The 27,446-nt window shown below is 43.8% G+C and overlaps 2 protein-coding genes and 1 non-coding gene across 7 annotated transcripts in view; 1 reads left to right on the top strand and 2 right to left on the bottom strand.

Annotated features, from left to right (window-relative positions):
* llgl2 (LLGL scribble cell polarity complex component 2) overlaps positions 1-16,172 on the bottom strand; it is a 33,238-nt gene extending 17,066 nt beyond the window's left edge. For 2 of the 3 annotated variants that reach the window (XM_021564701.2, XM_021564704.2), the window contains exons 1-4: positions 15,860-16,172; positions 1,517-1,635; positions 885-982; positions 232-313 (exon numbers count right to left, since the gene is read on the bottom strand). In XM_021564701.2, the coding sequence (XP_021420376.2) occupies positions 232-313; positions 885-982; positions 1,517-1,591 (255 nt within the window). In that variant the 5' untranslated portion in view covers positions 1,592-1,635; positions 15,860-16,172. Of the gene's footprint in view, positions 1-231; positions 314-884; positions 983-1,516; positions 1,636-10,974; positions 11,090-15,859 lie in introns of those variants that run through there. The other variant, XM_021564702.2, reaches the window with a different exon arrangement.
* A 131-nt stretch (positions 16,173-16,303) lies between these two features.
* galk1 (galactokinase 1) lies at positions 16,304-26,508 on the bottom strand. Of its 3 annotated transcripts, XM_036946114.1 has the most exons (9): positions 26,080-26,508; positions 23,458-23,647; positions 23,011-23,130; positions 22,793-22,928; positions 22,479-22,660; positions 22,232-22,382; positions 21,949-22,111; positions 20,680-21,120; positions 19,490-20,540 (listed from the first exon to the last, which is right to left on the bottom strand). In XM_036946114.1, exons 1-9 carry the CDS (start codon positions 26,242-26,244, stop codon positions 20,064-20,066), a joined length of 2,025 nt encoding a protein of 674 aa, XP_036802009.1. In that variant the 5' UTR covers positions 26,245-26,508; the 3' UTR covers positions 19,490-20,063. The 3 variants fall into 3 exon arrangements, with proteins under 3 accessions (XP_036802011.1, XP_036802009.1, XP_036802010.1); XM_036946116.1 differs by lacking the exons at positions 19,490-20,540; positions 20,680-21,120 and adding an exon at positions 16,304-16,703 and having other exon boundaries at positions 26,080-26,496; XM_036946115.1 differs by lacking the exon at positions 20,680-21,120.
* Positions 26,509-26,944: 436 nt separating this feature from the next.
* On the top strand, positions 26,945-27,017 carry trnaa-agc. The gene has a single exon. It is a non-coding gene; the product is annotated as a tRNA-Ala (tRNA).
* Positions 27,018-27,446: the final 429 nt, after the last annotated feature.

Genomic DNA, 27,446 nt, shown 5'->3' with positions numbered 1-27,446 from the left:
GTTACCAGAAATACAAACATCCCCGATGCCTCCTTTCATATTCTTTACATGTAAGACCATTTCTATCTGGGAGATTTCTCTTCCTGGTCACACTGGTGCTCCTAAAATAATCAGGACGCACAGAAAGTTAGTTTTTTCAGCAGCAGTTGTGAATGGAGCATGAGATAAGGGGTTGCCACAGCACTCTTCAGGCGTGTACAGTAGGTGTGTATGTGGGGAGCAGCCACTCACCTGCTGTGGTAAGAAGTGGACCTGTGTGACGGCAGCGTTCTCATCATGTAGACCCATGAACTCTACACCTGGAGCCCCATAACTTACCTCGGGTTAAAGAACACACACACCTGAAGCATGCCCCCCCCCCCCACACACACACACCTGAAGCATTCATAGACTTACACACGTTTCTTTTACTACACTGTATTGAAAAGGTCCACATGCATCTACAGAAAGAGATTGTCTGTTCTGTCGGTCTTATCTGGCTGCCCTGCCAACGGCTAATATTACATTTATTCATAGGATTTGTTTTGTGTTAGAACCGAACAATGTGCCCCATTGTGTGAGTGGAGAGTTCTAATGATGGGTTATCGTAGGGAATGAAGGGGGAATAGTGTGCCGACTGGCTCCACACGGTCAATGAGCACGACTGTGTCAGATGAATCAACACGCACTAAAAACAGAGATACAGAAACACACACACACACACCACTGTGCCTGTCTGGTAGTCAGGGCTGAGCAACAGCCTGGAAAAATAACTCCACATAAACCGCCACCCTCTGCTTTAGCTGAGACAAACTGGGTCAAAAATGTTGACGCTTAAATGTTGCACTCTTACACAGCCATCCATCCAGCCAGCACTCTCCCTCTGAGTGTCTATTGAAGGATACAGTTTGATGGCGCCGGAGCGTGTGCCGATGGCCAGGAGCTGTAGGCTGGGACTGAAGACCAGAGCACTAGGCTGGTGGGGAAAACCATGCTCCACCGTCTATGGGGGAGTGGACGAGAGAGGGGGCCGAGAGGAGAGAGAGGGAAAAAATGAGGGGGAGCAAGAAAGAGAGAAAATTAGAGGGGGAGAGAGAGGAAAGCGAGGAGAGAGAAATCTATTGGGTGAAATACCATCACAGCAGAAAGATGTGACCTGTTGCCAGAGAAGAGCAACCACCATTTTATATACAAGCCATATTTATGTTGATTTATTTCCCCTTTTGCACTGCAACTATTTGCACATCGTTACAAGTGTATATATAGATAATACGACAATAGAAATGTCTATTCCTTTTACATTTTTTTGTGAGTGTAATCTTTACTGGTTATGTAGGATTGTTTATTTCACTTTTGTTTATGATCTATTTCACTTGCTTTGGCAACGTTAACACATGTTTCCCATGTAAATAAAGCCCTTTGAATCGAGAGAAGTTATAGAAACTGGCAGGACAAATCAACTGACAATTGTCTGGAATTGGGACCATAATCTTATTGTAGACATTGGAGATCAGATTGACTGGGTTCCAGCTCTTACCTTGTTGAACCCATAGAGCTCCTGTTTGATCCGATCTCTGTGGGACTCCTGTCCATGTCTCCTAAACCTCTTCATTCTCACTGGAATCTGAGGAGCACACAGGCCCAACCACTACACCTCTACAGAGGGAGAGAGGGAAGGGACAGAGATTAAGGAGGTATACAGGGAAGTATAATAGCCTATCAGAAGAGTCTCCACTCCCTATCTGAGGAACGTGGATGAGAGATAAAGAGAACATAAAACTTCCTGGAGGGGAAAAAAAAAGTAATTAAGGAAACAGAAACGAGGAAGTGAAGACTAACAACTAGGACAGAAAACTAAACAGGGGCTCCTGGAAAAACATGACTCAGGTGGTGTGTGTCGGCCACTGACAGGCGAGAGAAAGGGATTCCACAGGCGGAGCATGGCCTACTCTCCTGATGTCTGTGTGGGTCTCACACACACACTGCCCGAGGGGGAAGGGCTAGACACAGACAAGAGCTAGGGGTCAGGGAGAGACCATTGTTCTCCAACACACAGACGTTGACGAAAACACCTGTCACACAGACAAGAGGTTTCATCAGATAGAAAGAGGAAAGAGAAAGTGTCATTCTTTTCTTTATGAATAACATTTGCAGAACGTTTAGGGCGTAACGAACCATGACCCGATCACAACCCTTTGAAAGCAAAACTCCTGTAGACAGTTTAAAACCGCTGGATCTCATTGTACCGGGAAGAGGAAGGAAGAGTATTGACAGCTTTCTCTTAATCTCTACACATACCACACTACATTTCCTAAGCCACATCGCGTGAGAGGCTATACTCACAGGCTGGTTAGATCATACTTCAGAGGTCTAATGTCTTCGTCTAGTGGTCTAAGGCTCAGAGAGTAGTAGTCTGACTGAACTCAACCCAGTGGTCTAAGGCTCAGAGAGTAGTGGTCTGACTGAACTCAACCCAGTGGTCTAAGGCTCAGAGAGTAGTGGTCTGACTGAACTCAACCCAGTGGTCTAAGGCTCAGAGAGTAGTAGTCTGACTGAACTCCACCTCAGTGGTCTCCCTGGGTGACAACAAGAATGTCCCCCTCAAAAGACCCACAAAAACCCTACACAAAACAGGCTAGTGTTTCAGGTCTGTGTGATGATTAAGTTTTTTAAATTTAAATAATGGGAAAACTAGACTTCCATAAAAATGACAAATGATAATGTTGTAGGCCGGGATGAAAGTTATTTCTGTCGTCTTGGCCGACTTAGTTGAGTCGAGACAGACATACTTTTGTTATTATTAACACCCTGATATCAGCTGCAGAACGCTGTTAGTCATTAGGCGTGTGAGGGATTATGGGATAGTGGAGGCCTGACTCACTCCCTCACTAAGTAAACTTCCTCATTTGGATCCTGCAGATGCAGTGGGATGAAGAAGTGGTGCATTTAAGGATTTGGGGAGGGAAGGCTAAACTGAGCCGAGATCTGCATCAAAGTAATAGGCTACATGAATTTATTTGAATAGAAGAGAGGCGATGCTTTAACACAGTCGCTCTTTAACATGGAGTGATTATGATTCTAGTTCTACCGGCTATTCTGTTCCTCTGTGTTCTCCAGTAGAGCAGTAGGGAAGGAGGATCTCCTAACGTAGGTTGGGTGGAAAAAGCAGGACCTTGGTTTCGGCATATGACGACCACCTTGGTCAGTCGACCCCCTATAGCGGTGCTTAGGCTGATGCCAACAGACTCAAGGGAGTACATACCCTACATCACCAGAAGAAGACACTCGCCGACTACATGATGAATAACTTTAGGCTTTCAACCAGTGTGACAGCAAGGCCTACCCAGTAATTAAACACTAGGCTCCCGTTGGAGCAGAGCAGTCAGTGCCGTTTAAGATGAGGGAGGACCATTCTTATTTTTATGACCATGGCAGCATATTACAGCATTAATAGGTTCACTCTACTACATTGATACTAGATTTTCCCTATACCCATGATGAGGTTGCTACAACCTAGCCTATGAATGAAAGTTCACAATCTAGGAGCACACAGGTCGAGAGTCAACTACTCAGCACATTTATGCAGTGCTAGCTAGCTGTAGCTTATGCTTTCAGTACTAGATTAATTCTCTGATCCTTTGATTGGGTGAACAACGTCAGTTCATGTTGAAAGAGCTCTGATGGGTTGGAGGACGTCTTTCTAAAGTTGTCATAATTACTGTATAAGTCTAGGGAAGGGGGGTGTATCGAAGTCAATGTGCCCAGAGGACAGAAGCTAGCTGTCCTCCGGCTACACCTTGGGGATACCCTATAGAGTGCCATTGAGGCTACTGTCGACCACTGCAAAACAGTGTGTCGAGTATAGTTTTGTCTAAAAGGAATTGCTTTCAAACATTTCCCCATTTTTATGAAATTCACTGAGGAGGAGTCCTCCCCTTCCTCCTCTGATGAGCATCCATCGGAACAGAGTAGTGTTCAGAACGGTCAATTCTGCCTCGTTCTCTCACAGCTTTTCTTTCAGAGTACAGTAGGGTGGGAAAATGTGGCAAACTGAAAATGAGTGACTTATTCAAGGCTACAGTATAGATACAGAAATCATGTGCACGTAAGTCACACGTGACATATCCCAACAGACCTAGCCTAAATTTCCACTCATATCACTGTAGACAGTACTCAGTTAGGGGGAAGTATCTGTTCGTTACAAGGTCAGGGCCAGAAACTAAGTAGGAAACATCCCCATTGTCAGTGAGTGGACAACAGAGCCATTCTATTAGACTAACAGTGAAATCAGGTGTGGATTTTCCCAGGAATTCCTGATGGACAGTGCAAATGGAATTTGGTTAAGAAATAGGTACACAGACAGGCGTGTCACATCGTCACACACACAGCAACCCTCTGCCAGGGCTGCTAAGCATTTAGTCACTATTTGATTGGTGTCATCAGAAATGACATCATCAGCGTTGTAGAAGAGCAAGGCAGGGCAATACGACAGGGTTCTCCAGAGGGGGGCGCTTAGTGTTGTAGAAGAGCAAGGCTGGCCTCTGCCCAGTACCCTGCCCTGAACCTTGGTGTTGTAGCTGGCCTCTGCCCAGCACCCTGCCCTGAACCTTGGTGTTGTAGCTGGCCTCTGCCCAGTACCCTGCCCTGAACCTTGGTGTTGTAGCTGGCCTCTGCCCAGTACCCTGCCCTGAACCTTGGTGTTGTAGCTGGCCTCTGCCCAGTACCCTGCCCTGCACCTTAGTGTTCTAGCCAGCTACCAGCTGGTACTCTGCCCTGCACCTTAGAGACTACTTTGCCCTATGCACATAGTTATTGAACGCTGGTCACTTGTTTACATACCATTTCACCCAATGTACTTGTATATACACTGTATTATAGTCCTGGCTCATCCTATGTAAACTTATTTTTGTATTGTGTGGTTACCGTTTATTTAGTGTACTGTTGGAGCTTGAAACTATTACTGTGTTGCACCGACAACAACATTTGCAAATGTGTACGTGACCAATAAACTTCCATAATAAATTCACACCAATGTCAATAAAGCTTCATAGTCTTGAACATCCTTGACCAACAATGAGAGCATTGTTGTTTTAAAGAGCGACTGTCCCTAACAAGCAACGATTTGAAAACAGCCTGGGGGCATCGATATGAGTCAGAAAATATTATTCGAGTCACAATTTACTACAAAGTGTAAATAGTATAATTGGTCAGTCTCGCCCCCCCAATTAAAAAATAAAAATGTAAAAAAAGGTGATTTGCGAGATTAGAACAAAAAAAAAAAAAATTGTGTCACGGAATGAAGAGTACCGCAACAGTTTCTTGGGTTGCGTTTATTTCAAACGGAAATCACCAGAAATTCAGAGTGCAGCTGCACGCGACCTGATCGTAATACCCATGGTCAATTTGGTTTGACATTCAATATCTATATGGGGCTCATTAGGGACCATCAGTAAATTACACAAATGTACATGAGACAATTTGGGGAATTTCTTTTAAAATACCTAAACAGACCGTAAATGAACTCACTACAAACCATCACCCTCATGAACTTACGGAAATCCCAAATATCATGAATATATTGGAACTAGTGGATATGGAGGCTTAAATATCCTGACCTAGTTGAATATACAGTCGTGGCCAAAACTATTGGCACCCTTGCACTTTTTCCAAATAATGCACCATTTCTTCCAGAAGTCTATTGAAATTAAAACATAATTTGGTATCCACATACGCATGTCCTCGGTATGCAGTTGAACTAAAAAAGAAATCTGAATAATTTACTAAAGCTTAGCTAATTCCAGAAAGAAATCCTAAAATGACCCGGACAATATTATTGGCACCATCTAGAAGTAGTTTGAATGAATTACATTTCAAGCAGGTGATTCTCATTTACTATGGAATTGAACTTACCTGTGGTAAGTTGCAGGTACCTGCAATATAAAAAACACTCATTCAACCAGTTTGAAAAGGGAAAATAACTCATTCTCCTGTTTTGTGTCACTGTGTGTACCGCAATGAGCATGGAGAGAATTCTCTAGTTATCTGAATAGGTCAGACTCAAGAGTGTCCATGCTTGGTACAATCTCAAGGCTACAAGTCCATCTCCAGAGACCTTGGTGTTCCTGTTTCCACCGTACGTAATGTTATCAACATGTTTAAGGCCCATGCCACTGTAGCCAACTTCACTGGACGTGGCCCAAAGAGAAAACCTGATGGAAGACAACAGTGAAGGATTGTTTGAATGGTGGATAAAGCACCTCAGTCAACTGCCACGCAGATTCAAGCTGACCTTCAGACACAAGGTACAACAGTTTCAAATTGTACCATCGCCAACTTAATGAAATGGGGTTATATGGTAGAAGACCCAGGAGGATCCCACAGTCAAACATGGGGGTTCAGTGATGTTTTGGGGTTGCTTTACTGCCTCTGACAGTGGGTTTGAATGTGTGCATGGCATCATGAAACCAGTAGAATACCAAGGCATTTTGGAGTGCAATGTTGGACCCAGTGTCAAAGCTGGGTCTCCATCGAAGGTCATGATCTTCCAGCAGGACAATGAACCCAAACACAAAAGCACCCAGGAATGGATCAAGACAAAACACTGCTTTTCAGCAATGAGTCCAGATCTAAATCCCATTGAAAACTCATGGAGAGATCTGAAAACAGCAGTTGGGAGAAGGCACCCTTCAAATCTGGGAGAACTAGAGCAGAAGAGGAGCGGGCCAAAGTGCCAGTACAGGGGTGCAGGAAGCTCATTGATGGTTATAGGAAGCACTTGATTGCAGTTATTTTGACCAAAGCCTGTACTACCAAATATTAAGTCTAGGGTGTCAATGTAGTCAATGCTATGTTTACAGTGCCTTGCGAAAGTATTCGGCCCCCTTGAACTTTGCGACCTTTTGCCACATTTCAGGCTTCAAACATAAAGATATAAAACTGTATTTTTTTGTGAAGAATCAACAACAAGTGGGACACAATCATGAAGTGGAACGACATTTATTGCATATTTCAAACTTTAACAAATCAAAAACTGAAAAATTGGGCGTGCAAAATTATTCAGCCCCCTTAAGTTAATACCTTGTAGCGCCACCTTTTGCTGCGATTACAGCTGTAAGTCGCTTGGGGTATGTCTCTCAGTTTTGCACATCGAGAGACTGAATTTTTTTCCCATTCCTCCTTGCAAAACAGCTCGAGCTCAGTGAGGTTGGATGGAGAGCATTTGTGAACAGCAGTTTTCAGTTCTTTCCACAGATCCTCGATTGGATTCAGGTCTGGACTTTGACTTGGCCATTCTAACACCTGGATATGTTTATTTTTGAACCATTCCATTGTAGATTTTCTTTATGTTTTGGATCATTGTCTTGTTGGAAGACAAATCTCCGTCCCAGTCTCAGGTCTTTTGCAGACTCCATCAGGTTCTCTTCCAGAATGGTCCTGTATTTGGCTCCATCCATCTTCCCATCAATTTTAACCATCTTCCCTGTCCCTGCTGAAGAAAAGCAGGCACAAACCATGATGCTGCCACCACCATGTTTGACAGTGGGGATGGTGTGTTCAGTGTGATGAGTTGTGTTGCTTTTACGCCAAACATAACGTTTTGCATTGTTGCCAAAAAGTTCAATTTTGGTTTTATCTGATCAGAGCACCTTCTTCCACATGTTTGGTGTGTCTCCCAGATGGCTTGTGGCAAACTTTAAACAACACTTTTTATGGATATCTTTAAGAAATGGCTTTCTTGCCACTCTTCCATAAAGGCCAGATTTGTGCAATATACGACTGATTGTTGTCCTATGGACAGAGTCTCTCACCTCAGCTGTAGATCTCTGCAGTTCATCCAGAGTGATCATGGGCCTCTTGGCTGCATCTCTGATCAGTCATCTCCTTGTATGAGCTGAAAGTTTAGAGGGACGGCCAGGTCTTGGTAGATTTGCAGTGGTCTGATACTCCTTCCATTTCAATATTATCGCTTGCACAGTGCTCCTTGAGATGTTTAAAGGTTGGGAAATCTTTTTGTATCCAAATCCGGCTTTAAACTTCTTCACAACAGTATCTCGGACCTGCCTGGTGTGTTCCTTGTTCTTCATGATGCTCTCTGCGCTTTTAACGGACCTCTGAGACTATCACAGTGCAGGTGCATTTATACAGAGACTTGATTACACACAGGTGGATTGTATTTATCATCATTAGTCATTTAGGTCAACATTGGACCATTCAGAGATCCTCACTGAACTTCTGGAGAGAGTTTGCTGCACTGAAAGTAAAGGGGCTGAATACATTTTTTTGTTAAATAAGTTTTTGATTTGTTAAAAAAGTTTGAAATATCCAATAAATGTCGTTCCACTTCATGATTGTGTCCCACTTGTTGATTCTTCACAAAAAAATACAGTTTTATATCTTTATGTTTGAAGCCTGAAATGTGGCAAAAGGTCGCAAAGTTCAAGGGGGCCGAATACTTTCGCAAGGCACTATTTTCTGATTTAAATGGACATTAAGTTCTGAATCAAAAAAATATTCTGTAATAACAGCGAAATAAAGAATTGCGGAGACCAAAAACTTGTGAGTTACTTGAAAAAAGTAATACATATTTTTGGCCACGACTGTACATCGCGGAGGCTCAATCAAGCTAGTCATCTTGACTACTTTTAGGTAATTCTCACTGGCACCAAAAGATTAAAAAGTGTTGATAAGGGAGATTATCAGATATTGGAGGCACCTTAAACTTTAGTGTTGTGATTTTTAAAGCAAAATGCATAGCGCATATAATAATAAAAAATAAAAAGGTATTATTGGATATTATTCATCCTTTTTCTCTTCCACCTGGACGATACATTGGAGATAATATAAGACAATAACTGGAAACAATAGAACAGTGAAATATTCTGGTATTCATAGCTGGCTTTGAAAAGGCTTTTGATAAAGTAGGTCTGGAATTTATATATTAATGCCTGGAATAGTTCAATTGGAGAATTTATACAATGGGTTCAAGTTAAGTACAGTGAGCCTATGTGTAAACTAATAAATAATGGCTACTTCTCAGAAAGTATTAGTCTGTCAAAAGGAGTAAAACAAGGTAGTCCACTAATCGGAATTTCTATTTATTAGGGCCATCAAAATGTTAGCTATTAAAAAAATCTGATCCAACAATAATATCAAGGGGCTAGAAATCCTAGTCTTAACAAGTTGTCCAGAAGGGTGGGTGACTATTTTCAAACGCTTGCCACGTGTGAACACACCCACATTAAACCACCCTCTAAAGACAACTCAGTTGGCTTCAGTCATGGCCGCTGTACTCCTTAATGACCAAGCCCCAAAACCGAGGCCAAATCAATCAAGTTCAGCCCCCCTTTAAGAAAGAGTAGGGGCTATATGCAGGTGATATGGCTGTATCTTATGACACTTTGGGTTGGGCAGTATGCATATTTTCATATCGGAGCAGCATCTGTAGAGTCTTCAGTCACTAGGGCAACGGGCCTTATCTGCTTAAAGAAGATGGGGGGGGAGCAGACAGGCGGAGAACAGAGAGGAAAAACTCAAGATCAAGATAGGAGTGGCAGCTGCACAGACAAGTCATCCAAAGGGCTTTGAACTTCTCAAACACGGCAGAAAGCCAACAATATGATGCCCCGTCACCTTATTAATTCATCCGCTTACTTAGATAACGCAGATTTATGCATTTTTCCACACAGGAAACAAAGAACGTAATAGAAATATCTTGCAGCGTTTTATAAACGCAGATCTAAAATGGTTCGTATGGTAATTTCTGCTCGGCATCTGACTCATTTTGTGCTTCAGTTTCACTTCACTCAGATGACAATTAACGAACAGGCAATCTAACAGCAGACAGTGCTGACTGATGTGTAGCTACTTTTCTCTTGGTGTAGCCAAGACCCAAGTTTAACTTGAAGCAAAAACAATAGGAAATATAGTTCACTACATTTCTTCTATGGTAAACATAATAAGATGGGAATGCATCGTTTTCGAAAAACATTCTTTGCTTTATCATTTACTTGTGTGGCTGCTAGCCAAATAGTGTCGCACTTCTGTTAACTGATGAATTATGCTGTTTTCTGTGAAGGGAAACTATAGTTGGACGTCCATGATCACGCTATTGAAGCAAAATAAAACATCTTTACTTTCAATTTAAATGCGACTCATTAATACACAGCTGGACTCACCTGCTCCTGCTTTCTCCCGTTGTGCCATTTACAAACACCTGACTGGCTCAACATCAAATAAAGCGACAGGTGAACTGAAGAACGCCGTCTGCTTTCTCTCCTAACATATTGCGCATGATGACTGCATTTACCTTTAAAAGGTATTTACTTAAAGTAACAACAAATATTCAAATGTATTGAAAAACGTCAAATAAATTGATTCAATGGCACTGAATACCACGGTATACACGGTACACCGCCCAAGCCTGATGACTAAGACAAAATTAATATTACATTCTTCTGAAATACTTGGTTACGGGGAACTCACACCCATTCTTGGTTAGTTCGCAAACCCTCAAAACGTGACATCATCAAATTCCCAGCATTCTATCAACTTGAACCATCAGACAGGTGAGAGAGATGTCAGAGGGAGAAAAAAACACACTAACGTGTCTGGACAGGGCACCAACACTGCCCGCAAACTAGGCTAAATAACATACTACTACTACTACCAGAGCCCCGTCTTGAAAACAACATAGCTGGCATTCTGCTTCAGACCAAGTTGCCAGGAAATGAATGCCATCTTAAATATTCTACTTATATTCTTATGCAATCGCCAGCTATGTCAGGGCTTTAAATGTAAAATACACTACTAATAAGTTACTTCCATGGAACAGGCTCATGAGTCAAAACAAATAGTAGATCAACCCAGAAGAGGGAAATTACCCGTTGTTATAAGTGTGGCTAGAAAACTCAAATGAGCCTAATTTGCTCTCTCTCACACACATATACAACCTGTCTGACAAGTGCAGGAATCAACAATACAGTCGAGGTGAATTACCTGTGTTGGCAAGAAAACACCTCTCCCGTCCTCCTCCCAATCCCTTCCCTCGCTCACAGCATAAAGGAGGTGCTCTCCCTCAGTGTCAGTTACCCTCTCCTCTGATCCCTCTTCTCTAAGAAAGAGGGGGGCTTTTAGAGTCTCACTGACCCACATAAAAATGTAGTCACGCTTCCTGGTGAATTTGGAAATAGACTCTTAACCGTCGGCCTAAGAAGCCAGAAGAGCGGAACGTTTAGTCGGCCTGCACGAGCATTACATCCAACCATCAGAGAGAGAAACGGAAGGCTGTGTAAAGCTAGTACAGTCTGAACCATAGTCCCTCGTTGCAGGTCTATTCTTAGTGATGACCCGACTCCCACTCACTCACTTCACAGTCAGCATGAACTGATGTGGCCTGCATGTTCCAATACTGTAGAAACCTATTGCCTTGGTTGAGGTAGTGTCGGCCTAAATCACTGATCTGACGAGGTTGAATAGGTAAAACCAACAACTCGACGAGAACCTTTAATTTCACGGGTAACTAGATCAAGGAACAATGCGTTCACTGGGACTCACAGTACCACAGCAGTGAGAGGCTGCTCTTCTCACCGTGTCAGTCTAAGGACAGAAACAAGATAATGTCTGGGTGTGGTCGGCAGGATGTCAGACAGCGCCGCTCAACCCCTCTTTCCGGTAATCACAATTCACAAATTGGCCATGTTGGGGTATGGTGACGCTGCTACTAGCTGTATAATTGCTCATAACCCACTGTGTGGAGTAGAGTGCACACGGACATTATCATCCCCTTGAGGGATGTTTGATGGTGGCATAATGCGTCAAGAGAAGCGTTTAACAGACTGGGTAGCGTAGGGCCTACAGAGTCTTGACTATAGACAGAGGAATTACAGTCCTCCCAAACACCTACAAGGGAATACGCTACCTTGTCTAGTTGCTCATCTTTTACAGTTGGCCTACTTTCTGACGCTTTAGTTCGCTACCTAGAAATGGCAGCTAGAGGCTTTAGTAAAACAAGAGAGGTATGTTCACAGAGACTCTGCTTCCTCTCACGTCTCACTGGCTAACCACAGACAACTTCTCCTGCGAGCTAAACGGTTCCACATTGGCAAACAGGAGTCGGCCTAACTAGGACAGTCTACGGCATGTGGGCTTAACGAGCCACCGACAGGACACAGTTCAGTAAGGGAGTGTGCCTAGGCCACTCGACACAGGCTTGATGGGGTCATGTTTTAGCTTGTAAACCTATGAGGGCCTGTTGTTGCCCTTGTACAGTTGAGGAAACTTAGGTTGAAAGTGAAAGTTAGACAGGTGAGATGTGGAGTTTGTTTGGAGAATGAAAGTGGTCACTGGTTAGTCAGTTGATCATTGTTTTGTAAACTTCCTGTATCTGTCCATCATTGTATGCTTTCTTGTCATTCAACACTTGGCTAAGTAGTAAGCGCCCCTATCGTGGTCTATAGAGCTACTCTAATGAAAACAAACAGCCATAGAGATTCCATCTCTACGTTTCCTTGGCTTTCCTTATCAAGACTGATCTACAATTTTGTGACAGGCGGTTGTTTTGATTGGAGAGTAAGCCTCGTTTCAGGTCGAAGTTTATCATGTCCCAACAGCTGTGGTATGCTGGGAACAAAGGGGTGTTTGTTTGGCTAGCACAGCTGCAGGTGGGAATGAAGGAGTGGGCAGTGCCAGTGGACTGTCTGTCCTTTAGTAGTAGCCTGTCTGTCCTAGTCTTTTTTTCCCCATGCATAGAAACCTATAGAAGCCAAATTATTTAGGTAGTGGGGGGCAATTGAGCAAGGTGAGGGGTGAGGTACACCATGTCGTAGTGGTAAGAATACACTGGCATGTTCAAAGGAACAGCAAGCTTGACTCATTGGGTAAATAGAAAATGAGTGCAAATTAATTACTGCATATTTCCATTGGTTTAATAGAACTGCAAACAGATGACAGGCAGTTGACAGACTGACTCACTGTCCCGTGAATACAATCCTATTCTCACTGTTACCAGAGCCAAGAATAAAGTGGCGGTCATGTTTGACCCAAAACAGTCCTGTGCTATGGACATTGGTCCTGAGGGCAAGATTGATGTAATTTTGGTCATGAATTAATCCAAACCGGTCAAACTGGTGTAACAAACTATTTACCCCAACTCCATGCCCCCTCCCTCCCAAAACAGACAATTACTCATTGATGGAAACCCTGCTCTACCGTCATCTCAAAACTCTCTCAACCTGCGAGCCGGGGAGACACGCCTTGCTCCTTAGTCCCTTACCAACTCCAACTCTTTCCTTAAAATACATTTAAAAAACAAGATCAGCTTTAAAAATATCTTTGTCAATTTCTCCCCCATGGAGATACAAAATCAGTTATTAGCATAATTTCCTGTTACTTTTTAAACTAGATTCATATCATACATCGTAAGTTACATCACATTCACATTACCAGCCAAAAGTGGACACCACCTCATTCAAGGGGTTTTTATTTGTACTATTTTCTACATTGTAAAATAATAGTGAAGACATGAAAACTATGAAATAGCACATATGGAATCACAAAGTGTTAAATCATATATAAAATAGCCCTAACACAGCCTGGAAGTGTGTTGGTTGGTCATTGTCCTGTTGAAATACAGATGACAGTCCCACTAAACACAAACCAGATGGGATGGCATGTGACTGTGGGAGCAATGCTGTTTAAGTGTGCCTTTAAATTCTAAATAATTCACTGACAGTGTCACCAGCAAAGCACCATCACACCTCCTCCACGCTTCAGTGGGAAACATGCATTCGGAGATCATCCGTTCACCTACTCGGCATCTCACAAAAGACACGGCGGTTGAAACCCAAAATCTCAAATTTGGACTCATCAGACCAAAGGACAGATTTCTACCGGTATAATGTCCATTGCGCGTCTTTCTTGGCCCAAGAAAAGTCTCTTCTTATTGGTGTCCTTTAGTAGTGGTTCCTTTGCAGCAATTCGACCATGAAGGCCTGATTCACACAGTCTCCTCTGAACAGTTGATGTTGAGATGTCCGTTACTTGAACTCGGTGAAGCATTTATTTGGGCTGCAATCTGAGGTGCAGTTAACTCTAATGAACTTGTCCTCTGCAGCAGAGATAACTCGGGCTTCCTTTCCTGTGGTGGTCCTCATGAGAGCCAGTTTCATCATAGCGCTGGATGGTTTTTGCAACTGCATTAGAAGAAACTTTCAAAATTAGGCCTGGATTACAGTCAGCGTTCCAATTAATCCCAAAGGTGTTTGAGGTCAGGGCTCTGTGCAGGCGAATCAAGTTCTTCCACATCGATTTCGATGATCCCTTTCTGTATGGACCTCGCTTTGTCATGCGGAAACAGGAAATGGCCTTCCCCAAACTGTTGCCACAAAGTTGGAAGCACAGAATCATCTAGAATGTCATTGCATGCTGTAGCGTTAAGATTTTCCTTCACTGGAGCTAAGGGGCCTAGCCCGAACCATGAACAACAGCCCCAAACCATTATTCCTCCTCCAAACTTTACAGTTGGCACTATGCAGTCGGGCAGGTAGGGTTCTCCTGGCTTCCGCAAAACCCAGAGTTGTCCGTTGGAATGCCAGATAGTGAAGTGCAATTCATCACCCAAGAGAGGGCATTTCTACAGAGTCTAAATGGCAGTGAGCTTAACACCACTCCAACTGACATTTGGCATGGTGATCTTAGGCTTGTGTGCAGCTGCTCAGCCATGGAAACCCATTTCATGAAGCTCCTGCTGAACAGTTATTGTGCTGATTTTGCTTCTAGAGGCAGTTTGGAACTTGGTTGTGAGTGTTGCAACCGAGGACAGACAATATTTACACACCACAGCACTCAGTGGTCCCATTCTGTGAGTTTGTGTGGCCTACCACTTCACTGCTGAGTTGTTCTTGCTCCAAGACATTTCCACTTCACAAGAACAGTGCTTACAGTTGAAAGGGGCAGCTCTAGCAGGGCAGAACTTTTACAAACTGACTTGTTGGAAAGGTGGCATCCTATGGCAGTGTCACATTGAAAGTCACAACTCTTCAGTTAGGCCATTCTACTGCCAATGTTTGTATATTGAGATTGCAAGGATGTGTGCTTGATTGTATACACCTGTCAGCAACGGGTGTGGCTGCAAAAGACGAATCCACTACTTTGAAGGGGTGTCCACATACTTGTTAGTATGTGTATATATATAGCTATATATTAAATCGAAAGTCAAGACCTCCCCATCAGCAAGCTGACTAAAAACGTGAATTGTTTGTGATGACCATGGAGTTTGTTTAGTTATTTCAACTGGCCAATTAAACTCAAAAAGGCACGATTTCGTCCATCGTAAACCGTGGGGGTTGAGTGTAGTCGGCTAAGAACTAGTTATTTTACCAACTTGTGCAGCAAATAAGTTAGCTGGCCAATTTGCTAGTTAGCCAAAAGCTGCTTGTTTCAGTCCCTTGTATAGAAAAGTCAAAAATTATATTATTATTATATGCGTTTTAGGTTTACAGACCCTTTCCCTCCTGGACGTTGAATGGAATGAATGGCTTGGCAGCGGATAACCAACAACACTGTCGAGCTAACCTAGTTAAAAAGTTAGTTAGCCAGCTAGTTAACCATTCATCACAAGATGATAGCTGGCAAATCAAGAGAAAGTTACCTAGTAGCTAGCTAGTTTAACCAGCTAGTTAGCATGTACCCGTGTTATCCCCAAGTCCCTTAGCAACAATACATACGTTGACTTAAACTCAAAACAGTAGCTGGAAATTCATCTTGCCCAATCATAATTTGATAACATAACTAGCTGTCTAGGTTGTTATTTGGCTAGCTAACGACAGGCTACAGCACCTGTAGAAGCGACACTCCTCTTTTGCTCGGGCCCTTTGAAACTCACCTTACTCCGAACCGTGTCCACTACGCTTTCACCCGCTAATTCACACCGCTTGGTCGGCGTCCAGTTCTGCCACGTCTCAACTTCCCTAACCAATATAACATCGAATCGGAGTCCCAAAGCACGTCGTCGGCTTGTCTTGAAATACGTTAAGTCGGATCCTGTGTTTGTTTGGTAGCTATTCCACTTTTATTTCCTTTGCCCAGCCAAGGCAGCCTCGATGTTTCCTGATGATGCCCCTGACCCACAGAGCGCAACTTGACTGGCTAGCCTCGTCTGAGTAACTCCTCCTTTCACCTCCCCTTCCGGGATACGAATCATCAGGGGAGGGGAGGGGGAGGGGGGGCATGAGCAAAGAAATGGGTTTGGCTCCAAATGTAATATAAAAATAATTTCCCCAAATCCATTTTCAGATGTTGCATGAAGTATAAGGTCTCAAACTCATCCTGAAGTTTAGCAGATTGTTTATTGTTTATTTATAGTGGAACAATCATCCTATATTAATGGCACTTTTGTAATTGTACAAAACAACATTATTACAGTCTTTCAGACGCAACCACAAGAGATTATACTTTATTTGATTTTAGTGCTTGGCAATTACTAGCTGTATTCATATCTGAAGAAAAGTCTTACAATAGATTGCTTTTTCCTGCTCATTTCACCCCCACAGGATTGATTAAACATTGCTACATAAGCGAACAAAAGATCCTAGAAAAATCAATAGGAATGTGTTGTTGTTTTTTTGGAAATGATGGAAAAATGTAGTATTTGCTCTTCATAGACTGATGACCCGAGCTCCTTGTGAGGGAGTTGTGATGTAGAAAGTTGGGGATCCACCGTATCGCTCCTGTAGAGAGAGAAATCCAAAACTAATGAGTTAATTTATTTGCTTTTGAGTTAGTTCAAAATATTGAAAACAGTAATGTAAAGATACGAGTGAAGCCATCATCATCCTATTGCTTGCACATACATGTTTCCTTCAGGATCTGCAAACAAAGCTGCATTGGGGACTGAGTAGATGGATAAGAGGAAGAGACAAGCTGTTTTCCAACCAGGCATCTTTCCTCTTCCATAGTCATATTTTCCTCTCACATACTTCCTCCTTCTAAAATTACACATCACATCCCCCTTCCTCGTACAGTACAGAGACAAAATGTCAGTACAGATGCCCTATGCCATCTGGACAAGAGGAATACCTAGTTGAGAATGCTATTAATTGACTACAGTTCAGCATTCAACACCCTAAAAGCCCCTCCAGTTCAGCATTCAACACCCTCCAAGCTCATCATTAAGCTCGAGGCCCTGGGTCTGAACACCACCCTGTGCAACTGGGTCCTGACCTTCCTGACAGGCCGCCCCCAGGTGGTGAAGGTAGGAAACAACATCTCCACTTCGCTGATCCTCAACACTGGGGCCCCACAAGGGTGCATGCTCAGCATGCATGCCTCCAACTCAATCATCAAGTTTGCAGACAACGACAGTAGTAGGCCTAATTACCAACAATGATGAGACAGCCTACAAGGAGGAGGTGAGGGCCCTGGGTGTGTGGTACCAGGAAAATAACCTCTCACTCAACGTCAACAAAACAAAGGAGCTGATCGTGGACTTCAGGAAACAGCAGAAGGAGCACCCCCCTATCCACATCGACGGGACAGCAATGGAGAAGTTGGAAAGCTTGAAGTTCCTCGGCGTACACATCATGGACAAACTGAAATGGTCCACCCACACAGCCAGTGCGGTGAAGAAGGCGCAAAGCGCCTCTTCAACATCAGGAGGGTGAATAAATGTGGCTTGGCACCTAAAACCTTCAAACTTTTACAGATGATAGCAATTGATAGCTCCTGTCGGGATGTATCACCGCCTGGTACGGCAACTGCACCGCCCGCAACCGCAGGGCTCTCCAGAGGGAGGTGCGGTCTGCCCAACGCATCACAGGGGTAAACTACCTGCCCACCAGGACACCTACAGCACCCGATGTCACAGGAAGGCCAAAAAGATAATCAAGGACAACAACCACCCGAGCCACTGCCTGTTCACCCCGCTATCATGCAGAAGGCGAGGTCAGTACAGGTGCATCATAGCTGGGACCAACAGACTGAAAAACAGCTTCTATCTCAAGGCCATCAGACTGTTAAATAGCCATCAGTAGCACATTAGAGACTGCTGCCATTTATACAGTTGAAGTCGGAAGTTTACATACACCTTAGCTAAATACATTTACACTCACTTTTTCACAATTCCTGACATTTAATCCATGTAAAAAATACCTGTCTTAGGTCAGTTAGGATCACCACTTTATTTTAAGAATGTGAAATGTCAGAATAATAGTAGAGAGTTATTTATTTCAGCTTTTATTTCTTTCATCACATTCCCAGTGGGTCAGAAGTTTACATACACTCAATTAGTATTTGGTAGCATTGCCTTTAAATTATTTAACTTGGGTCAAAAGTTTTGGTCAGCCTTCCACAAGCTTCCCACAATAAGTTGGGTGAATTTTGGCCCATTCGTCCTGACAAAGCTGGTGTAACCGAGTCAAGTTTGTAGGCCTCCTTGCTCGCACACGCTTTTTCAGTTCTGCCCACAAATGTTCTATGGGATTGAGGTCAGGGCTTTGAGAAGGCCACTCTAATACCTAGACTTTGTTGTCCTTAAGCCATTTTGCCACAACTTTGGAAGTATGCATGGGGTCATTGTCTATTTGGAAAACCCATTCGCGACCAAGCTTTAACTTCCTGACTGATGTCTTGGAAATGTTGCTTCAATATATCCAGATAATTTTCTTCCCTTATGAAGTCATCTATTTTGTGAAGTGCACCAGTCCCTGCTGCAGCAAAGCACCCTCACAACATGATGCTGCCACCCCTGTGCTTCTCAGTTGGGATGGTATTCTTCGGCTTGCAAGCCTCCCCTTTTTCCTACCGATATAACGATGGTCATTATGGCCAAACAGTTATATTTTTGTTTCATCAAACCACAGGACATTTCTCCAAAAAGTACGATCTTTGTCCCCATGTGCAGTTGCAAACCGTAGTCTGTCTTTTTAATGGCGGTTTTGGAGCAGTGGCTTCTTCCTTGCTGAGCGGCCTTTCAGGTTATGTAAACAACTCTTGGAAAAATTACTTGTATCATGCACAAAGTAGATGTCCTAACCAACTTGCCAAAACTATAGTTTGTTAACAAGAAATTTGTGGAGTGGTTGAAAACGAGTTTTAATGACTCCAACCCAAGTGTATGTAAACTTCCGACTTCAACTGTACATAGACTTGAAATCACTGGCCACTTTATTAAAGGGACTAGTGTTCGACTATTAATGTTTACATATTTAGCATTACTCCTGTGTATATACTGTATTCTATTCTACTATATCTCAGTCTGTCACTCCGACATTGCTTGTCCCAATATTGATATATTCTTTATTCCATTCCTTTACTTTAGATTTGTGTGTATTGTTGTGAATTTCTTAGATATTCCTTGTTAGATCTTACTGAACTGCTGGAGCTAGAAACAAAAGTATTTCGCTACACCCTCAACAACATCTGCTAAACATGTGTATGTGACCAATAACATTTTATTTTATTTGAGGAAAGGAACTTGAACCAGTCTGACTGATATGGGGTTCAGGGAGAAATACAATTCATTTAGTAGTGTTTTTATTAAATTGATGAGCTGAAAACATATCTACAGACTGGTCAGTTTATTACAATGTAACACTGTTTTACAAAACAGTACCAACAAATGTACTCATACCCGCTCTGTGGAATGGTCGGATCACCCCTCCTACCAACGCAGCACACTCTCTCACAGACAATCCACAAACTCTAACACACCCTGTCTCCATCTCTCTCTTTAACAAATGCACTGATCATCAACAGGACAAGCTGACAACCATTCCTTATTGTTGGGGACAGGGTCTATTCGGTAAAACCAGATGAAGGCCTACCCTACAGTTTAGAACGGACTCCACGGCAGGGCTACTGAGGTCAGAGTTCGTTAGAGGGTTCAGATGGCAGGATCAGTCTCAGCTTCACATCAAAGAGAGGATTGTAAACATTATAGATCGACCTTTCCAATGTGAGTAAAGTCTGTTAGTTATAGACCATTCATAAGCAGTAATTTTCAGTAGGTTGGAAACAATATAGGGTGACCTTTGTTATTTTAGTAAGTCTATGACTGGTGGTTCAGTGGTGAGCTGGAATGAGCTATATCACTAACGCACAAGCTGCAGAGTACGGCAGTTCAAAATGTCCATGGGGTCAGGGGTCACTGAGTCGACCCTAAAACCCTCCGCCAGAGACACCGTCAGCAGCTCCTCCACAAACCCGCGCATGTCTTTGACCTCACAAGGGCTGCGGCGCGGGATGATGACATCACATAGGTCCCCAGAGTGTGTCTGTGTGGCCCAAGAGTCCGAGACGACGAGTCCTCGGTACTGCTGTTTCTCATACTGGTCCTGGGGAAGTTCGTCTGGCCGGGGAACCCACTCCAGTTTGAGCCGGTTGTGGCGCTGGTCACTGGGGAGGGGGGAGGTAGGACCCTGGGTGTTACGGTATGAGAAGCGCTCACAGAGGAGAACCAGAAAGGCACGCCAGGTACAGAAGATTTCGGCAGTGAGGATGCGCACTGAGCATGTGCGGAGTTCGTAGTTCTCGGGAGCACGGCGTAGGTTGAAGTGTAGCACGCGTACCTGGAATGAGAACGACAGGTTGATGCTGCAGTGCTAATGTGGAGGCACACCCACGATCCACATTAACCAACCCACATGCATACACGCATGCTTACACTACAACGCTAGCAAACACGCAAAGAAAAACACACACACACACCTGGCAGTCCACATCCAACAGCAGCATGGCTCTTCTGGGTGCGTCTCTCAGGCTGAGCGGTCCGGCCTCGACGCGCCGCCGTATCTCATCCAGTAGGGGGCGTATCTGGAAGAAATCTGCCTCCCTCCTCAGCAGCCTCATCTCAGAGAACCCCTCCGGCAGGTCCAGGGAGCTGGAACGCAGGAAGTTCAGGATATAGCGGAAAACTTTCCCATCGCGGTCGATGAACACGTTTCCTTGTTTGTCCCGGAGCGTGGAGATCTGTCCGGTGAACATAGCCCCCAGCATGGAGTCTTGGTAGCGTGTCAGAGTGTCCAGGGTCGTGGTGTAGATCTCCCCGCCAACGTTGAGAGACACGGGATCCGACAGGGAGTTACTGTTGCTATAAGTGTTGCTGTCCGGGGAGTTTAGGTTCAACATCCTCAGGCACTGAGACGACCTCTGCTCAGGTTAGAACACAAGATTAGAACACTCTGGATTGGAAGTGGTGGAACTCTTGTGGAACACTCCTGTTCTTGTCTCTTTTCTATGGAATGCAGTGCTGTTCAAACAAACTTAGAAGTTTCAAGTGTCTTTTGTATCCTGAAGACACTTTGGTTTCAGAGGTGGAAGGGCGAATCTGTATCCGGGATATGAGCGAGTCACAAAAAGACCCGAGAATGATGAGAAGACAAAAAAGATCAGAAAATATAGTTCCAGTGTGTCTGGAAGCTGGATCTGTAAAAAGCCGGTGTTCTGCGCAGGTCGATTTATCTATCAGTAGTTCTGTTTCTTCATGGTCTTGTGCTGTTTAGGATTCCTGTCAGTGAGCTGAGGCCTGGCTAGTTGCAAAAGGCTGTTTGTTTCAGAGCTGCTGGCAGTGGGAGACGGGAGAGAAGGACAGCGAGGCGACCGGACTCGAATGCTAATAAAGGAAAGCTGCTAGCTTTTATTCTCCTGCCGTAACCCATGCTCAGTGCTCTCACACACACACACAGACAGGCGTGCGTGCACAACCACACACACACACTCTCTCTCTCTTTCTCTCTCTCAGGGCTGTCCGGGCAAGACACAGCCCCGGGACCGAGCAGTTTGTCTTAAAGTGACAGAAGAAATTCTAAAAGTGCTTTTATCCACAGTGATTCGTTTGTGCAAGCTTGTCACCAAGTTCCCTTCACAGTGTGTGAATGGAGATGTTATTGCGGATGTAGCGAAATGCTTGTGTTCCTAGTTCCAACAGAGCAGTAATATCTAACAATTCACCTGCCGTGTGTGTGTGTTCTTCCTCACCTGTATGTGCTGCATGGTCCTGTCTATGGCTTCAGCCTGCAGTAGTGTGACGGTACATCCTCCAAACCCTCCCCCTGTCATCCTGCTGCCAAACACACCCTCCACCTCTACGGCTGCAGACACCAGCTCATCCAGCTCCTTGCAGCTCACTTCATACAAGTCCCTGACAGTAGGGAACACATTACCGAGGGATGCATTTCTATCATGGTTTTCATGCAGAAAAAAAGTATTCTGGACATTAACACATTGACTGAAGATTTCTATGAGGGTGTTCTCTATTCACCTGAGTGAGTTGTGGCTTTCTACCATGAGTTTGCCAAACTCTTTGTAGGCCCCTTTCTTCAGGGCCTCTGCTGCCTGGGCCGTCCGCTCTATCTCCTCAATTACATGACGAGCCCTTCGATAGGTCTCATCGTCCAATCGGCTCTTAGCATCTGGAACAATGGGGGGGGGGGGGGGGGGGGGGATCAAAAGAAATATCAGAACATGATGATTGACTGTATTAGACTAGAACATCCTCTCGTTCTTACCCTCCAGATCCTTCAGTGTGGCATCTCTCAGGCTGGCCTTTTCCAAGATGGCAGCTGCCTCCTCACACTGTCGTCGTCTGCTAGGGTACTCGCTGCCCGTCAGAGAATGCTTCACGTTCGAGTTACTGATGAGGATGACAAGGCCTGGGTCTGACAGAGGGACAGGAGTGGCCTCCAGAGACCTGAGCGGACAACAGCAGCATATTACACAGTAAAAAGAGAGTAACAACCCTTTTAAGTACAGTGTTAGCGTTACTTTACCATGAGCCTATAGCATTAGCCATAACACTTGAGCCTATAACCATGCCTGTTACCTGCAGTCTATGAGTAGAGCATGAGCCTCCCTGCCCAGCACGGAGACAAACTGGTCCATGATGCCGCAGGGCACACCTGCATGGGTGTGTTCTGCCTTCTGGCACGCCACCGCCTTCGCCACCTTGTCCCCGTCATCTGAGGAGGGTAGTGGGATGGCATTATGACATCTAGCCTCACTCACAGACTATTGGATGTCACCCAAATATAGTCCACTCACCTGGCTTGAGCTGCTGTAGGAATGTGTACATGGCTACCTCTAGAGAGGCTGAGCTGGACAGACCGCCCCCTAGAGGGACACTACTGGCTATCACTGCCCTGAACCCTGGGACTGGAGGAGCTGAAGGGAGGGATGGGGAGAGACAGAGAGATAGAGGGGAAACAGAGAGAGGGTGGGGGGGGGGGGGGGGGGCAGAAAGTGAAAGATATAGAGAGGGGGCAGAGCGAGAGAAAGAGAGAGAGAGAGATATAGAGAGCAGGAGACAGCGATACATATATATATGAATGAGGGGGGGAGTGAGAGAGAGAGGAGGAGAGAGAGGACACAAAGGGGGAGAGAGAGAGACAGAGAGAGAGAGGAGACAAAGGGGGAGAGAGAGAGTGACACAACACATCACATTTCAACAGGACTCATGATGTGATACATGATGTATTGTTTTCCATTCACCTCTGTAGTGCTGCACAACTCCTTTGACATAATTGGCCCAGCTGGGTTTCCCAGGAGACAGAGGAGCCTTGTCATTGGGCAAATCAAAGTCCACTCTCCTGGGCTCCTCCACATCTTTAGCAGCAGTAATGATGGAGGCACTCTGGCCAGAGGTCCTACTGCCAACCACCACCGTCACCATGGGCAGAGCCTGGCACAAGGATGAAAGAGATACCGCATTGGAGATATGTGACTGACTGATGAGTGCTTCTGGGCTGGGGATCTGTAAAACCATGTTCATTAAATAGTACCCGCAAAACACCCGTCTCAAGGTCAACAGTGAAGAGGCGACTCTGGGATGCTGGCCTTCTAGGCAGAGTTGCAAAGGAAAAGCCATATCTCAGACTGGCCAATAAAAAGAAAAGATTAAGATGGGCAAAAGAACACAGACACTGGAGCATCCCGGAGTCACCTCTTCACTGTTGATGTTGAGACTGGTAATTTGAGGCTACTATTTAATGAAGCTGCCAGTTGAAGACTTGTGAGGCGTCTGTTTCTCAAACTAGACACTCTAATGTACTTGTCCTCTTGCTCAGTTGTGCACCGGGGCCTCCCACTCCTCTTTCTATTCTGGTTAGAGACAGTTTGCGCTGTTCTGTGAAGGGAGTAGTACACAGCGTTGTACGAGATCTTCAGTTTCTTGGCAATTTCTCACATGGAATAGCCTCCATTTCTCAGAACAAGAATAGACTGACAAGTTTCAGAAGAAAGTTCTTTGTGTCTGGCCACTTTGAGCCTGTAATCGAACCCACAAATGTTGATGCTCCAGATGCTCAACTCATCTAAAGAAGGCCAGTTTTATTGCTTATTTTATCAGAACAACAGTTTTCAGCTGTGCTAACATAATTGCAAAAGGGTTTCTAATGATTAATTAGCCTTTTAAAATTATAAACTTGAATTTGCTAACACAATGTGCCATTGGAACACAGGAGTGATGGTTGCTGATAATGGGCCTCTGTACGCCTATGTAGATATTCCATAAAAAAATCTGCCGTTTCCAGCTACAATAGTCATTTACAACATTAACAATGTCTACACTGTATTTCTGATCAATTTGATGTTATTTCAATGGATAAGAAAATGGGGTTTACTTTCAAAAACAAGGACATTTCTAAGTGACCCCAAACTTCTGAACGGTAACGTACATCTCCAATGTCTCCTTTGCTTCTGGGCTGGGTATCTGTACAGCCATGTCATGTACATTTCCAATGTCTCCTCGCCTACATACAATGACCCTATACTAATCAAATAACCACATACAGTACCAGTCAACATTTTGGACACACCACCAAATTGTACAATTTTCTACATTGTAGAATAATAGTGAAGACATCATAACTATGAAAATACCCATATTATGGAATCATGTAGTAACCAAAAAAGTGATAAACTAATCCAAATATGTTTTATATTTGAGATTCTTCAAAGTAGCCAACCTTTGCCTTGATGACCGCTTTGCAAACTCTTGGCATTCTCTCAACCACCTTCATGAGGTAGTCACCTGGAATGCATTTCAATTAACACGTGTGCCTTGTTAAATGTTAATTTGTGAAACGTCTTTCCTTCTTAATGCGTTTGAGCCAATCAGTTGTGTTGTGACAAGGTAGGGGTGTATACATAAGATATCCCTTTGGCAAGAACAGCTCAAATAAGCAAAGAGAAACGACAGTCCATCATTACTGAAAGACATGAAGGTCAGTCAATCCGGAACATTTCAAGATCTTTGAAAGTTTCTTCAAGTGCAGTCGCAAAAACACAGTGTCTTTGTGAGACGCAGAGTAGGTAGACGGATGATCTCATGTGTGGTTACCACCGTGACGCATGGAGGAGCAGGTGTGATGTTTTGGGGGTGCTTTGCTGGTGACACTGTCTGTGATTTATTTAGAATTCAAGGCACACTTAACCAGCATGGCTGCCACAGCATTCTGCAGCGATATGCAATCCCATCTGGTTTGCGCTTGAGCCTGCCTGCCCAGCACAAACTATCATTTGTTTTTCAACAGGACAATGACCCAAAACACACCTCTGGGCTGTGTAAGAGCTATTTGACCAAGGAGAGTGATGGAGTGCTGCATCAGGTGACCTGAACTCCACAATCACCTGACCTCAACCCATTTGAGATGGTCTGGGATGATGCATCCAACAAGCGCTCAGCATATGTGGGAACTCCTTCAAGACTGTTGGAAAAGCATTCCTCATGAAGCTGGTTGAGAGAATGCCAAGAGTGTCATCAAGACAAAGGGTGGCTACTTTGAGAAATCTCAAATATAAAATATATTTTGATTTAACACTTTTTTGGTTACTACATGATTCCCTATGTGTTATTTCATTGTTTTGACGGGTTCACTAATAGTCTACAATGTAGAATAATAAAATAAAATAAATCAAGATAATAAAGAAAAACCCAAGAATGATTAGGTGTATCCAAACTTTTGACTGGTACTGTACTTCAGCTGTCAATACAAACGGCAGGGAGTTCATTTATCTGTGTACCCAGTGTGGACTGGACTATATAAGTGACACTTTACAGTCCTAAATAAACAACCATTGATATAATAAACACAACATTCATGACATTATTACCATAGGGAGGACGAATCCTTGGTTGTAGTCGATGTGCTCCCCAATCAGGTTGACCCTGCCTGGGGCACACACTGCCACCTGTGGACCATCTCCCCCGAAGCTCTGCTCGTACACACGTCGAGCCTCGGCAACCAACTCAGACACACTCGGGACTGGACTGGCCATGAATGGAGCAGACGAGTAGAGTAGACAAATCACGAATTCAGAGTCCAAAATCCTGCAGCAGCACTTTGTAAACTTCAACCATTAGAATCTTACGTGAGATACCGTTTGAATCACGATAAATAATAGTGTATTACAATTGTTTTTTTAAACGAATAAATCTTTCTTGGAGTTGGATTAACGTTACAATATGATTGTGATAATATGACATGTGTCAGCTGACTCACTTCCTGAATTGAGCTGGTTTGTTTTTACACTGCGATTGGCTTAGAAAGGTCACATGACACCGTCAGCTGCGTCCCTTCCCGAAAACTAATGTACACGGAAATAGACGTTTCATTGAAATGACTAGGAAACGTTTTTCAATACAAAATACATTCGACAAGGGTGTTTTTTTTTTGTTGGTTAAATATATTATGTGACAAATAGCGCATGGAAACGCTTTTTTTGTACAAATATTGTCATGAATAACCATTATGTCTAAGTCATTGGACTCACGTAATGTTATGTCCTGTTGTTCTCTCTACAACCATCCCCTTTTAGGTAGAATGCGCATATCTTTTTGTGCTAATGTTATTCTTTTCGCTTAAAAATCTTTCGACTAGTGGACGATACCTAACCATAGATAACTAATTGGCCCAGTACTGTAAACTCTTGCAGTGATGTGAGTCTAGTACTCAAAACTTCCTTTATAACAACAGCTGGGGGATTAGCTCAAATGGTAGAGCGCTCGCTTAGCATGCGAGAGGTAGCGGGATCGATGCCCGCATCCTCCAATACTTTTCGCAGCAACTCCCGAGGTATCAAAGGCAACGTATTTGTGTAGTGAATATTTATTATCCAATACAATGCATGTTCAACACGTTACCATGCCTTCCCTCTATCTCTTTCAGTAGAGGGCGGCATGTTCTCATCCAACTAGAGATAACTGCCTAAATAAAGGAAACAACTGAGTAAATGAGGGATACAAAGTATATTGTCACTGCACTCAAATCAAATCAACTCACATTTTATTTGTCACATACACATGGTTAGCAGATGTTAATGCGAGTGTAGCGAAATGCTTGTGCTTCTAGTTCCGACAATGCAGTAATAACCAACAAGTAATCTAATTAACAATTCCAAAACTACTGTCTTATACACAGTGTAAGGGGATAAAGAATATGTACATAAGGATATATGAATGAGTGATGGTACAGAGCAGC

This window comes from Oncorhynchus mykiss, chromosome 16, assembly GCF_013265735.2.
Source record: "Oncorhynchus mykiss isolate Arlee chromosome 16, USDA_OmykA_1.1, whole genome shotgun sequence".
Taxonomy (NCBI): domain Eukaryota; kingdom Metazoa; phylum Chordata; class Actinopteri; order Salmoniformes; family Salmonidae; genus Oncorhynchus; species Oncorhynchus mykiss.
This window is presented reverse-complemented; position numbering and strand designations above follow the sequence as displayed.

Excerpts from the sequence above, each read along its gene's own strand:
- galk1 (XM_036946114.1), bottom strand. The coding sequence starts at position 26,244 with ATGGCCAGTCCAGTCCCGAGTGTGTCTGAGTTGGTTGCCGAGGCTCGA. Across the intron at positions 23,648-26,079 it reads AAGGATTCGTCCTCCCTATG|GCTCTGCCCATGGTGACGGT; the intron begins GTAATAATGTCA and ends TCCTTGTGCCAG. Across the intron at positions 22,383-22,478 it reads CACACTGAAGGATCTGGAGG|ATGCTAAGAGCCGATTGGAC; the intron begins GTAAGAACGAGA and ends CCATTGTTCCAG.